The sequence below is a fragment of the Monodon monoceros genome, unplaced genomic scaffold (assembly GCF_005190385.1).
Source record: "Monodon monoceros isolate NGI ecotype Baffin Bay Population unplaced genomic scaffold, NGI_Narwhal_1 Super_Scaffold_18, whole genome shotgun sequence".
Taxonomy (NCBI): Eukaryota; Metazoa; Chordata; class Mammalia; order Artiodactyla; family Monodontidae; genus Monodon; species Monodon monoceros.
The window spans coordinates 79,424,444-79,439,879 of NW_021703774.1; the positions used below are offsets into that span (position 1 = coordinate 79,424,444).

The following is a 15,436-nucleotide window of genomic DNA, read 5'->3' on the forward strand; positions in this document are numbered from 1 at the left end:
ATAAACTTACGGTGACTGGGGGCAAGGCGGGGAGAGGGATAAATTGAAGATTGTTATTGACACATACACATTACTATATATAAAACAGATAACTAATAAGGACCTAACTGTATAGCACAGGGAACTCTACTCAATACTCTGTAATGGCCTATATGGGAAAAAAAATCTAAAAAAGAGTGGATATATGTATACATATGACTGATTCACTTTGCTGTACACCTGAAATTAACACAACACTGTAGATCAACTATACTCCAATAAAAATTTTAAATAAATAAATAAAGGCTCCCTTAATCTCCATGCCTCCGAACTTGTGTCCTTCATTCAACATATCTTATGCATCTGTGATACTCCAGCACTAGGCTGGCTCAGTGGGGACGGTGGCAGCTGGTGTGACCTGGCCCCTAACCATACAGGTGGTAGCCAGGGTTTGGTCGGGTGGGAAGAGAGAATCAAGATACAGAAAACTATCTTGGCAGTTTCTTATTCTCAATATACTGTTCTTTTTAGCTTTATATATACAATTAATTTGACATAAAATGATTCCCCTCTTTTCCCAAGTGAAAAATATAGTATTCTATGCAGGCTTCTTGCCAAATACAGGCAAACCATAGCACAATAGTCCTCTAGGCCAGTAAATATGATGTTCGTGTCCAATCCTGGACCAAGTTACATTTACGGCACTTTAACAGAATGAATAATATTAAAACCTATGGTACTCCACAAATTCTATGTATGAACCACCCATTTCTCCCCTTTCCACGATTTAATTCTTTAAATGGCACAATCTTGAACCATTCAGTGCGATTTACATTAATGCAGAGAACATTTTGAGGGCAGGTCAGAATTAGCCAAACTAGAAAATCAGGTTCAGAGAGGACTAACCCGTTCATTCACTGACTTGCACATGTGGCTCTGAGGCTGTCACCTCACACTCCAAGGATCTCATTCCCACGAGGCAAACGTTCAGCCCACCTGTTGAGTGAGTGAGTGGGATGCCGCACAAAATGCAGTATAGGGTGTTGCAATTACAACGTGCTATCTAAGTGCCTGAGGCCAAAACCAAGGGGAGGTGCCTCCAAGTCCTCCTCAGAAAGTCTTCTGTCTCTGGTGTGCTTCCTTGCTTTCCTTTTCTTGGAGTGGGGAAGGGGGACCTAAAAATTTACATTAAATACCTCATAAGCAAAGATGTGCTTCTGACACCTACTTCTACAAGTTCAGTAAACCTGCCGCCAGGCACCATCATTTCCTCCTTGAAGGGGAGGATGCTGAGAAAGCACAGGTGAGCACAACACCTAAGCTGGGGGATCGGGGGGAGGCTTATTTCTCTGAAAACAACTTCAGGCTGAAGAAAAGAGTGAAATTTTCTGTAACCCTGAAGAAATAACTGATTATCAATAACCTGAGCTGCAGATCAACAGAAGAGCCCTTAGAGAGAATTACCAGATGAACATCAGGGTCAGAGTATGCCCCAAGAGGACCCGGTAGCGGAACAGGTCCAGGACACTTCCCGTCTCCTTGCAGCTCCTGTTGTCCGGGTGTGTTAGTGAGAAGGTACGCTTGAGCTGGCGGTTCCTCTTGGCGATGAGGTGCAGCGCGGCTTCAGCCTCACGCAGTCGACCCTGGGAGTATAACCAACGAGGTGATTCAGGAATGAATCTGAAAGAGATGTCATCAAAGGCTGTATATTCGTATAGGTACACGTGCACCAGAAGGAGACAAATCACCCACGCCGTACGTGGTCCCTAAACCACAACCGGATTCCACGTTAGGTCTAATGCTTAACTCTCCCAATGACACGTGGAAGAGAGAGAGGGCTGCTGTCAACAGCTGCCATCATTAAATGATGGCCTCCTTTACGAATGGAAACCAAAAACACACTCCCAAAATTGCAGTAAAAAAGTAAACAGTATGCATTTACTTTTAAGTAAATGTTAATATATGAATGGCAAGTTAAGTTTATAGTACTGAGTAATTCTTCTGAAAGCATGTGTCAGAGATATGGCTCTAAATCATAGCCAAGTGTTGTTAGAATAATACTGTAGAGTGGGTTTTTAAAGTTCTGAAAAAGCCTCACAAAGAAGATTAAAATCTCTATTATCCATCAGAAAAGAATTTTTAAGTGTTTTCAACACAGTGATATGTTATTAAAAAGGTAGAGATTATATTAAGGCTACACATAAAAATGAAAAAGGGTTTATCACATCTTAACTACTTTTGAGCTTTAAAGCTTTAAAATACTCCAATCAGTGGCTTCCCTGGTGGCGCAGTGGTTGAGAGTCCGCCTGCCGATGCAGGGGACACGGGTTCGTGCCCCGGTCCGGGAAGATCCCACGTGACGCGGAGTGGCTGGGCCCGTGAGCCATGGCCACTGAGCCTGCGCGTCCGGAGCCTGTGCTCCGCAATGGGAGAGGCCACAGCAGTGAGAGGCCCGCACACCGCAAAAAGAAAAAGAATAAAAGTTTATTTTCTGGTTAACTACTCCAGTTCCAAAACAACAGTTACTTCTTACTATAGCTACAAAGTACTGAGCATTTCTATTGCCACTGATACCTTTCAACAGTTTCAAGACTTAGATATTACGTATCTTTTCTCCTCTTCACAGTTCTGCATACTTTTAGAGGACTTTTCAAAAACCAAAGGGTGGCAGGAACATGGAAGCCTTGTTTACAAAACACAACATCAAGTACCTTTTGATCTAATCTGATATTATTTTCCTAAAATGAAACTTGCATGAATAATACTAAAAAAGGCTATTTAAGGTGCCTTTCAGAACTCCCCATGCCTTTCAGTGAGGATAGTGTTGGCAACAAACACCACAGGATGTGGAACTTCATGGACAGCCAGTTCATCAATAACCATTTACTGAACACTTTCATTTTGTATGGAGCAATGTAATAGGTGTTGAGAGGAAAGACACGGAAACAAAAAAGCAGGCATTTTCCCAGGAGTCCTGCTACTGGGGAGAGATTATTCATGTACAACATTTGGTTGTCAACAAAAGCAGGAACAAAGGCCTCTACAACATCCTGAAAAATTATTTTATTTACTTTTTCACTGCTATCTGATGATTGTTACTAATACACAAGTGAATAATCAAGTAAAATATTGTTTTGTTGGAAGTTATGCCTGCCGATCATCACTGGATCCACTGGCCCTGTCCACCAGCCCATATGTGAGGTACCTATGTAAGACTACCTGATCAAGTCTAAATACAAATAAAAAGAATATAAGACTAGTGGGGTGAATAGAGAGAATATACTTGGGATAGAAATATAAGTGAAATGCTAGAAAGTCTATGATAGTAAAAGTGAAAGCTGAGGAGCCCTAAGAGGAGTGAAAAAGGACCAACAAGGAAAGAGTCAAAATATAGGAAGTCATTATTATCTTTGGATAATTTAAGTCATTTTTCCCCTTCCTATTAAGCTTCTCTGTGTTTTCAGAATTGTTTATAGCAATAAAAATTACTTTTAAAACTATATAAATCATGTTTAACGATGATATTTGAGAGATATTCAGGCTTTGGAAATCTGACTCTGAGTTAATAAAACGATTTCTACTTGGGAAAGGGTTTATCTGGATTATATAAACTTAGGACCTGATATTTCTCCACATTTTGAGAAGCCTGTAAGCTTCTCAGTAACGAAGCCTCACCTAGTTGCCAGTGGACAGATTTGGGAATATGAGTTCTAACACACGCTGACTGCACGTGCAAAACAGTAAGACATGTTTTTAAAAGAAAAAGCAGGCCCTTGAACATGCTGCCTGCTACATAGTGCTGTACTCACCTTTAGAAGCTACAGTGCTAATTTAACAATGAGGCCTCTGCTCAAAAATGTCCTGAGAATTTCTTTAAAGGTGGAAAACCTTTGTAAATTAAGGGGGCACTGGTTTCTAAAGTAAAACTATCCAAATTCAAGTACTGTGAAAATAAGGAATTTTTAAGCTAAGTCATAATGTCTCTAGTAAAACAAACAAGGTATGTCTCTAAAATAACATGACTTTTTCTGATGGTGCTGATGGCTAACGCAGGCTAATTCCAAAGGCTTTTTGTGCCAACATCTGCCCAATGGATACGAGGCGTCTCCTGTGTGGAGGAAGGCCCAGAGCTCTGGAGCCGGGGGAAATGGCAGCTGAGCAAAGAGCCTGTGCTATCAGAGAGCTCCTGCTTTATAAAGAGGACAGGCTCTGGGTGAGACAGAGATAAGGGGCCACTTGAAGGGTGCCAGTTTAGTGCTGCAGAATTAAGAAAAGAAAGCGAATGACTGGAGGTCTGACCTGGAAAAGTGCGGAGGGGGTGGCATTTGAGCAAACTGGGAACGCTATTAACTAATAAAGAAGAGGGATGGGGAGGAGGGCGTTGAAGGAGCCGGCAAAAGCACTGAGTAGGGCACACGGAGGCCGACAAGCCTAAGCTGTAAACTGGAACAGAGAGCAGCTTAGTGCGCCTGGAGCAGCGTGTGTGAGGTGGGGTGGGAGGGAAACTGGAGGCCAACCGCAGCAAGCCTTACTTTCTAGGCCTGATGGAACACACATATATTGTGATTTTACACGCTCTTTTCTCTGCTTTCTGTTTTTCATGACCTGAATTAATTTCCCAGCGAGTCAATGTCCCCACCTAGCACTAAGCAGTAACAGACAGACGACACATTCTGAAAATGAAAAGCGGAATGGCTCGGATCATCCAGTGAAGTCACTCTGCTACTGAAGGAGAGATGAAAGCCAGCCTGATTAAGAAGTATGTGACTTATTAAATATTTAAAAAGAAAATTCGTGGGAACACTCTTTTTTTTTTTTTTTTTTTTTGTGGTACATGGGCCTCTCACTGTTGTGGCCTCTCCCGTTGCGGAGTGCAGGCTCCGGACGCGCAGGCTCAGCGGCCATGGCTCACAGGCCCAGCCGCTCCGCGGCACGTGGGATCCTCCCGGACCGGGGCATGAACCCGTGTCCCCTGCATCGGCAGGCGGACTCTCAACCACTGTGCCACCAGGGAAGCCCCGTGGGAACACTCTTGCACTGCTGGTGGGAATGTGAATTGGTACAGCCACTATAGAGAACAGTATGGAGGTTCCTTAAAAAACTACAAATAGAACTACCATATGACCCAGCAATCCCACTACTGGGCATATACCCTGAGAAAACTATAATTCAGAAAGAGTCATGTACCAAAATGTTTATTGCAGCTCTATTTACCATAGCCCAGAGATGGAAACAACCTAAGTGTCCATCATCGGATGAATGGATAAAGAAGATGTGGCACATACATACAATGGAATATTACTCAGCCATAAAAAGAAACGAAATTGAGTTATTTGTAGTGAGGTGGATGGACCTAGAGTCTGTCATACAGAGTGAAGTAAGTCAGAAAGAGAAAAACAAATACCGTATGCTAACACATATATATGGAATGTAAGAAAAAAAATAGGTCATGAAGAACCTGGGGTAAGATGGGAATAACGACACAGACCTACTAAAGAATGGACTTGAGGATACGGGGAGGGGGAAGGGTAAGCTGGGACAAGCGAGAGAGTGGCATGGACATATATACACTACTAAACGTAAAATAGATAGCTAGTGGGAAGCAGCCGCATAGCACAGGGAGATCAGCTCAGTGCTTTGTGACCACCTAGAGGGGTGGGATAGGGAGGGTAGGAGGCAGGGAGATGCAAGAGGGAAGAGATATGGGGACATATGTATATGTATAACTGATTCACTTTGTTATAAAGCAGAAACTAACACACCATTGTAAGGCAATTATACTCCAATAAAGATGTAAAAAAAAAAAAGAAAATTCGTTGATCTACTGATATTTATATGAATGCTTATTAACTCAAGGAACTATACTAGGAACCCATTTATTCCAAAAATTTACAATACACAAGCTAATAAAATATGGTTAGTTTTCCTTTCTAATAAAATTATGTCACTCTATTTCACATAACTAAATTCATTTCATAAATTTTGCCTTTCTAAATATACAGTAACTATTTCTACTATATTCATTTTTGTACTTAACAATCCTCTTACTTTCAAAGAGAGAATGAAAACAGATTTCAGGTCAATTCCCACCAAATCTCAGTTAGTAGAACTTGAATAAAGGATTACTATATCAAATCGCTATTTGAGTGAAAATTCTATTACAGGTATCTCTCACTTCACAGAAGAAAGGTGGTACCATTGGCTAAAAACTGTATTTATCTCAAAGATTTTAATGATTAAAATTAGAGGTCTGATACCTGAGGGGAGAAAACCTTTCAGAAGCACAATAAAACTTCTGGTGAAATAGGCCTAAATTGGTGGCTCATCTTACAGCCTTTAGAGGACCATGTGATACTCTGTGTGTGTGATACTCTGGATGAGTTTTTGGTAGAACCCTGCCCTGACGAGGGCATCAACCTTTTACTGCTTTGAGTCCATGCACTCTAAGGATTTCTCCCATATCTGAGTATCTTCCCATGTCCACATGAAGAGGCCCTGAAATTATACTCATCCGTGGGATGAAGAGGTGTCACTATATATTCAATATGCACAGATTGCTCTATAATATCATACCTCAGTCGCACCCCTAGCACGTGATCTGACCAAGCCTGAAGATCTTTCAGCTTGAAGCGTTAGATTAAAAAAGAAATTGGTACCCTCCATTGGCAATATGAAGGTTAAAATGCACTCTACTGAGACGTTACTTTAAACAAGGGATACCTGCATTCTGAATTAATTAAGCATCTCTCTTCCCAGGAGCTGCCAAGCATTGGAGCGCTTGCGGAATTTAGTTCTTCACCAAAGTCAGTTCAGGCAAACTCCTGAAAGGGAATAACGCCGCTCATTGACCCGCATCCTCTTAAGACATTCCTTCTGCTTATTAAATTAAAAGTCCAAGAGGAAAAACTACTTACAAAGATAAGAGAAAGACCACTGTTCCCTGCAGGTTAACCAGAATGGCTAGGGTTCTCCAGGAGCGGATGAAGTATCCCAACAGGGCATACTGGGCGATGCCGACTGCGAAGAAGAGGCCACCGATCGACCCTAATTCAGGAAAAGAGACCTGTTACTGGGGAAAGGACCATCTGCAGCCCCATTTCCAACCCAGGTCACGGAGTCAATCCCTTCCTTGTGAGATGTCAGCAGAAAGAAAAACCTACACAAATATGGAGGATCAGATGATAAAACTAGAAGAGAGGCCAAGAAATTAGTGGAAAAGAAGGAAGGACAGATGAAAAATACAAACCACATGTGGTCAAGATGAATTTTAAGGGCCTGCCCAAGTGCTTTCTGCATTGATGTTGTACTGACATCCACCTGAACTTGTGGCTGAGGCTTGGAAATATTGTTTGCTACATGGTGGGAAGGTTTTTAGGTCATGAGACTATGAAAATGCCGGGACTGCATCTTTATCACAGGGGCTGTCCCTGAAATCCTTATCTTAAATCACAACCTACTCCCCAGTTCTCCCTATTGTCCTTCTCCACTTAATTTATCACCATCATATATATCACCATCAGTTATATTTGTTTCTTGTCTGTCTATCCCAAGTAGAATATAAGTTTTATGAAGCATGAATTTTTGTCAGCACACTGACAGAAAAAACATCATCTATGGGGTTGTTAAGGATTCTATGGTTTTTGAAATAAATGCTGAATGGGTACAAACCCACTGCCTTGCCCAATATACTGGCAAATTCTATACCTCTGACATACTTTCTGTACCTGCTACTATTAGTAGTAGTTAAATCTACCGCTATTTATTTATATCATAGCTACTATTTATCGAGTATTAAGCCTTGTCCATACATTGTCCTATAATGCAGGTACCATTAGCCATACACAGCCATATAGCTCAGAGAAGTTAAGTGCCACTGCCTAAAGACACAGGGCTGTGTGTGGCTCAGACAGGAGGCATTGTCCCCTGGTCTGTCTGACTGGAGAGCCTGCACTCTGTACCGTTCCCCTCCCCGTCACCACCCTTCTGGGGAAAGGCGGGCTCCTGTGGGCATCCCACAGCAATAGGACTTGTTACAAGAACTTTCTACAACAATCCTGTAAGACAAATGTTTCTCTTCTTCTTGTCCGTAGATTATTAACCTATAACAAAAACAATGCCTTGTATGCTGTCTGCCCTAGTAAGGAAAAGGGAGACACAGAAGGGAAAGCTGCTGTGACAGCAAGTTCAGTGTGCTCAGAAAACCGGTCAGAGCATGTGGTCCACTAAGTAAGGGAATGCGGACCTCCATTCCCTGTGATTTCCCTGGAAACTTCAGATAATCAATAGCTATTACAAGTTCATTACAGTGCACAGAATAGCACCTGGTTTCCAAGAACAAGGGTTTCTGTCATTGCTCAGAACAGTCCTGAGTACTCAGTGCCCACTGACAACAATGTAGGCAAAAAGTCCAGAGACCACAGGATGGGACCACTTCAGAGGGACCAAGTTCAGACCCCAGTTCTGCCACATGCTGCTGTGTGACTTTAGGCAAATCAATAAATGTCTCTGAGCCTCAGTTTCCTTATCAAGAGAAATAATAATATCTACTCCAAAGGGTAGTTATTGGTTTCAAATGAAACAATGCATGTGGTACAAATGTGAGGACGTTATTATCGTCCTACTGTTAAAATGGGTATAGCCCCTTATATCTATTAACCTCCCCCAAAAAGCCATCTGGAAGCCTCCTCTACCTAGCCTCCTCCATCAATAATTATAAAATACTGTCTACCTAGCACTCCTTTCTAATTCCAAGAACGCTTTCCCTTTTTCAGAGAGATGACCTCCCCATACTTTACCCCTGTGGTTCAAGTCAGGGCTGCCAGTCATGGGCCTCTTGCTGGGACCATCAGAGCTCCTACCAAGGATTTTAAATACTGGACGTGGTGGTGAAACCTGAGAGCTGCTGGGCCCCATCCCTGACTGAGCAGAGGAAGCTTCTCAGAGATGATGGAAAACAGAAATGAGATGCATCTGACTTCCAGGTTCCAGATATCGCAAGGGCCTGGCTCTTCTGTGGTTTGGTTGTGTTAACCAAATGATTTCCCTTTATACCTAAGCTCATCACAGTTGAAACTCTGTCTCAGAAAGACTTGGTATCAACTGGATATAATGGATAGGAGGAAATGATTCAAAGGTTCTAGTTTAATGGCTTTAAATAAAATGATGACATTACTATAGAGAGAGGTCCCAGAAGAGGATGGAGATTTTAGGTAAAAGAAAGCAATATGTTTAATTTGAGGTGCCAATAGACATTTGTATCTAATATCCAGCAAGAAGCTGCACATGTATGCCCCAAAATGACAACAGGGATAAGGTGAGGATACAGGTGTGGTAAGGCTCTAGGTCATTGGGTTAAAAAATTTAATTAAAAAAAAAGATCACTTCAAATCACCACTTTTGCACATTGTAATTCTGGAGAACCATAGGTGGTTGTGTAACTGTTTATGGGCGTTTGGGTATTTATGCCTATTTTTCAGGTTTCTTTTCTGTTTATTTTAAATTAATTTCATGTCTGCTATTCCCACTCAGTTCGCACTAGTAAAAGCCAAATTTCAGCAGGTTAGAAAATACTGTATAGTGATGACTTAGTTTTTGTAAATGTCTCCAGTGATCCCTCCAGTTTTCAAGCACAAGCCATGAAGTCCCCTTGATTCCTCTCGGTCTTGCCTTTTCTGCTGGTTCTTTAACAGGTCAAGTTCCCACCAAATCCAGCTCAAACGCACCCTCTTTCCTCCTCCTCCACTACTCCCACCTGGTCTAAGTTGCCTCTGGGAACTCTCAAGCTCCTTCTGAATTTCACATTGAACTTGGCAACCATCTGATACCACTGTTGCAGGTTTTTTTCCTTTCTCCCTTTTCCCTTTGCTATAGAAATTTTAATAGCCCCATCTTAACTCAGCTTCAAGGACAAGAATGGAAGGTAAATGCGCTTTAAGAGCAATCTTTTCACTGGCTTTGGGCCGAATGGCAAGGAAGCAAGAGACCGGGAGGTCTTTCTTTTTGCCCAAAATATGCGACAGGACAGGAATAGTCCTAGAGAATTGGGTAGGGTGGGGGCAGTATATGTGTTTTGTAAGAGAGCATCTTCTTCATGGAACAACTAGAGTCAAATGTGAACATTTTAATAGAGAAATGTGCTGGGTACATGAAAAATATGTACTCATGATGCTCTACGTGAGCAAGATTTTATTTTTTTAATTTTTTAATTATTATTTTTTAAAAATAAATTTATTTATTTTTGGCTGCACTGCGCCTTTGTTGCTGCCTGAGGGCTTTCTCTACTTGCAGCGAGCGGGGCTGCTCTTCGTTGGGTTGCGCGGGCCTCTCATTGAGGTGGTTTCTCTTCTTGCAAAGCACGGGCTCTAGGCGCACGGGCTTCAGTAGTTGTGGCTCGCAGGCCCTAGAGCACAGGCTCAGTAGTTGTGGTGCACAGGCTTAGTTGCTCTGTGGCATGTGGGATCTTCCGGGACCAGGGATTGAACCCGTGTCCCCTGCATTGGCGGGCAGATTCTTAACCACTGCACCACCAGGGAAGTCCCTGAGCCAGATTTTAGACTCAGGAAAACCAAAACCCCAGGAGAGGGTGCCTTTGTGTCTTCCCCGGACAATGTGAGTGGTCGTGATCACCATCATTACTCATTTCTTGGGAAGTCCCAGCAACTCTGAACCCACTACTTGAAAAAGTGACCTTAAAAGTCTCAATGCAAACTGAAGACTCAGAGGACATTTTCTCACTGATCCTGACTTAGGAGCTGGGCTAGGGAAAAAAGAAGCCCATCTCTAAAGGCTTTGAAAGCTGCTATAGATAAAGTGAGTCATAAAAAAGCACCACGTGTAAGAGACAGGCAGGAAGCCTGTCCTGCTAGGACGGAGCAGGTGTCTCTTGCTCCCCATCTTAATTCTAATTTGTCCAACCCTCTGTGTCCTTCAGCTTGGACAGCAGTTTGGTGGACATACAAACAGAGCAAAATTTATTTTATTTAGCTTTGTCTTCCAGCTCAATACATTAGCCCTCACCAACTTTGAAAACACCACCAAGCGAGAAAAAAATAGGCTAAGCAGACCAGTATTCGTATAAGGTGACCCACTGAAGATCTAAGAGGGGAGTACTCAGGGAACAGTGGGACAACATGAGCCTGGCGTCATCCTAGCCCCGTCAGTCACGAGCTGTGTGAAAATGGGCACATCACCCCTCCTTTCAGAGGTGAAGTGTCCTCATCTGTAAAATGAAGGTAGAAATTCTTAGCTTGTAGGCTCTGGGAATATGACAGATAGGAGTCAGATGCCTAGCATGGCACCTGGCACATAACAGATGCTCAGCAAATGGTAGCTGGCACGCTCTCATCCACATCCTCATGCAGGCAAGTTCCTACAGTCCCACAGTCAACTTGTTCCCGGATTAGTACAAGATCGTCAATAGCACTCAGTAATTGTCAGATGAATGGAAAGCGAAACCAAGTTCTCACTGCAAACCTACAGTCCACAAAGTCGAGTCTTAGTGCAGCTGTTATCCTAAGACATTATTTTAAGTCAAGGAGCTTTTTTTAAAATCATTTATTTTACTATAGTGTAGTTCTTAAGAAGATGATGGGATAGTTAAAAAGAATACAGAATATGGCCTCTATTTTGGAACTTAAACATCATTAAAGAAATACAAGAGTACTACTAACTTTAAGAGACCAGTAAAAATCAGAAAGGCCTATGAGACAAGGATTTAATACAATACAATACGAAGGCACTGAGAAAGGAGTTTCTAGTATTTCCTCTGCACTATTTTTCACTTTACCGGTAAAAAGCAGTTAACGAACGCCCTTAGGCAATCTGTGAGGATGGGGCAAGGTCACCATCTGTGAGGCAGGCCCCATGGGAGACTATCTAGAGAGGAATACACATAAAATGACTAATGACTCGTTCAAGGTCATATAGAACAAACTCAGGAAAAAAATCTAATAGCTGGATAGAGCACCTCAAGTCCGAGTGCATTTTTAGACTCGATGGTTGAACTGGTTCCTATCAAGTTGTCTGGAGCAGCTCCCCATCTCCATGTCTGCATGGATTGAAGCAGTACCTGCGAGTGCCCAGTAGGCGGTGCCCACACATTCGTTCAGCAGGACAAAGGCCACCAGCGACATCCCTCCATTCATCACGCCCACCAGGAAGCGAGTTATTGCAAAGAGCTCATATGAGGGGGAAAACCCATTTGCAATAGCAAATAAGATGTCAAGAGCACAACCTAGAAAGAGAAGAACACTATTCAATAATGCATAGGCAAAACAGCATTTGATGAACGTAATGTATTATATTCATTAGTTTGTAAAGAAAAATCTTTGTGAATTTAAATTTTCTGAGCTATGTTGTTTTTTTAAAATAGTTTCTCTTAAAGACTATCAAGAAAAACTGAGGTTTTCTTTGTTACAACTGGATTTCTGTCATGCGCAGTTTTCAATTATTAACAATAATGCTGGAAACTGAAAAATCTTAGCTCGTACTCAGCTTGTCAAGAGGACTATGCTGAGACCTACAGAGCTCATCTGAAATGAATCAGCACACAAGATATAAGGAAATGGATCTAGCAGACTGCCTCGATCTTTGTTCTCCTTAGAAACATGGCACGAATTAGAATCCAGGGATCGTAGAATTCACCACCATGAAAAGCTTACAGTGCAAATATCTGGCCTTCCTCGGGTACGCTGGTCACTTTAAAATGCTTGGCCAGAATCAACTCAGCCTCTTGCCAGTGAAATAAAAATCAGTTCTGGGTCCACATGGCAATTCCCTGAGAACCTTAAGGAAATGGTCCCCTTACTATTTCCCTGGGAACCTTAGGGAAATAACTCCTCTTATTCAGTCCATGAACGCTAAGAGATTACCTGTGAGATAGACTTTTTTCCTTCCGAACCGATCTGAGAGCTGACCAAATGAGATAACTCCCACAAACACACCACTGAAGAAAAAAGAGCTTGCTGCACTCACTTTGTAGGATCTGTTGGCAATTAAAAACCACTAGAGAAAGAAAAAAACAAAAGGCAGACATTTAGGTCACAGAAAAGATGGATGGATGGAGTTAGCTATTAAAAAAAACAAATGTACAACAAAAACTTGAATATTGGAACTTCTCCACTGCATTACCACTATTAACCGGAATTCAGCAGAACATCCATCCAGGACAACACCCAAGGAGCTTCTGTCTTCAGGAACCCCAGAAATCATTATTATAAAGTGCTCCCATAATAGTCTATACACATCTTGTGCCAGCACTGAGCACAGTATGCAACAGCTAATTACTTACTCATCTGTTGGTCATGTCTTTGATCCTAAGTCCCTGAGTTTCTAGACAGGAGGAGCCATATCCCATTAATTTCCATTTCTCTGACACCTAACGTTTTACATGGCATATATGAGGCAAAAAATGAACGGTCCTTTTCTCCAATAAATTAATGGGCTTAAAATCTCTTGAGTACTTTCCTTGAAAAATTGAACATACAATTACCTTATGATCCAGTGATTCCACTTCAGAGTATATACACAAAAGAACTGAAAGCAGGGATTCACAGATTTTGTACACTAAGGTTCACAGCAGCATTAGTCACAATACCCAAAAGGTGTAAGGAACCCAGATGTCCATTCATTGATGAATGGATAAACAAAATGTGGTATATACATCTAATGGAATATTATACAGCCTTAAAAAGGAATGAAATTCTGGAAAGCTACAACATGAATGAACCTTGACCTTACGCTAAGTGAAATAAACAGACAAAAAGGGAAAATATTGTATGATTCCAATTATGAGTGTGATATTGTAATTTACAATAAGCAACATATATTTGGTTTTTATCCACTGTTCCTGGAACACAGCTCCTGAAATCCTCATAATTTCCTATGTAAGAACCACAGGGATATCTTTTTTTAATAATATTTAGATTTTTTCCCAGGCCCTGGAAAAGCTTCAGAGCAATAAAGGTAAAATGGGTGTCTTTTGTTATTTGTAACAAGCCCCTTGCTTATGTTAATGAGGTGACATTTGGAAAGCCCCTTAGATGGGGGCTGGTTGTCAGGGGAACCAACCTTGTGTATAGAGGGCTGGGATTTCAGCCCTACCCTCTAGGCCTCTGGGTAGAGGAGAGTGACTGGAGGTTGAATCAACTGCCTATGGCCAGTGGGTTAATAAATCATGCCTTCGTAATGAGGCCGCCATAAAAACTCAAAGGGAAGGGGTTTGGAGAGCTTCTATGTTAGTGAACATGTGCAGGTGCTGGGAGGGTGGTCAGCTCAGAGAGGGCATGGAAGCTCTGTGTCCCTTCCATCCTTCCATACCTTGCCCTGTGCATCTCCTCCACCTGGCCATTCCTGAGTTATATCTTTTTATAATAAACCAGTGATCTAGTAAGTAAAATGTTTTCTTGAGTTCTGTGAGCTGCCCTAGCAAATTAATCTAACTGAAGGAAGAGGTCCTAGGACCCTCTGATTTATAGTCAGTTGATCAGAAGCACAGGAAGCAGCCTGAACTTGTGACTGGTGTCTGAAGTGGGTGGCAGGGGCAGTCCTGTGGGACTGAACCCTAACCTGTGGGATCTGACGCTAACTCCAGGTAGATGGTGTCAGAACTGAACTGAACTGCAGGGACACCCAGCCCGTGTGGCAGAACGGCTTGAGGTGGGAACCTCCCCCTCCACACACACACACTCCCACCCACCCACATTTGGCGGCAGAAGTGTCTGAAGGGAAGTAGTTGCCGGTAGAGGAGAAACCAGAGGAGTGTTTTTCCTTTACCTGGAGTAGTCACAGACACAGAAAGTAGCATAGTGGTTACCAGGGGCTGTTAAGAGTGAGGAGTTACTGGTTAGTGAAGATAGAGTTTCAGTTTGGGATAGCGACGAAGTTGTAGAGATGGACAGGGGTGATGGTTGCACAAAGATGCAAATGTACTTCATGCCCCTGTACTGTATACTTTAAAATGATACATTTTATGTTATGTATATTTTACCACAATAAAAAATAATCCCTTGAGCACTATTACCTTCTATTTTAGGAAAACTTATAAACTCAAAGAGGAAGTAGTTATCCTCTGCTTAAAATGTCATTATCTAAAGCCCTGCCTAGTGATGTGCTACTGTGATCTTTGATTATGAAGCAACCTGTGTCTCAGAGGTGACCTCAGAGAACCAAGAGAATGCTCTTCTCTCCCCTCCACAGCCCCCTTCCTAGGCTCAGCAAAGACAGGTTTAAGAAAACCCCTTCTCGAAAACTCACATGGAGACACCCCTTAGTTGTCCCTTCTCTGTCTTTCAGACCACTCCTGTCCCACACTTTGACAACCAGTCATTATGGCCCAAAGCACATCTAATTTCTCTCCTCTTGTATTTCCTGTAAGACAAGATCGATAAAGATCCTGACAAGACAGCTTCTGTACGTCTTTATGCAACAACAACACACAAAAATTTAGGCACTGTAAACA

At 42.2% G+C, this 15,436-nt stretch overlaps 1 protein-coding gene across 1 annotated transcript in view; it reads right to left on the reverse strand.

Annotated features, from left to right (window-relative positions):
- SLC22A15 (solute carrier family 22 member 15) overlaps positions 1-15,436 on the reverse strand; it is a 78,330-nt gene that overhangs the window by 25,895 nt on the left and 36,999 nt on the right. The window contains exons 3-6 of the mRNA XM_029229937.1: positions 12,849-12,981; positions 12,047-12,211; positions 6,894-7,023; positions 1,444-1,659 (exon numbers count right to left, since the gene is read on the reverse strand). Of these exons, the coding sequence (XP_029085770.1) occupies positions 1,444-1,659; positions 6,894-7,023; positions 12,047-12,211; positions 12,849-12,981 (644 nt within the window). The remainder of the gene's footprint in view (positions 1-1,443; positions 1,660-6,893; positions 7,024-12,046; positions 12,212-12,848; positions 12,982-15,436) is intronic.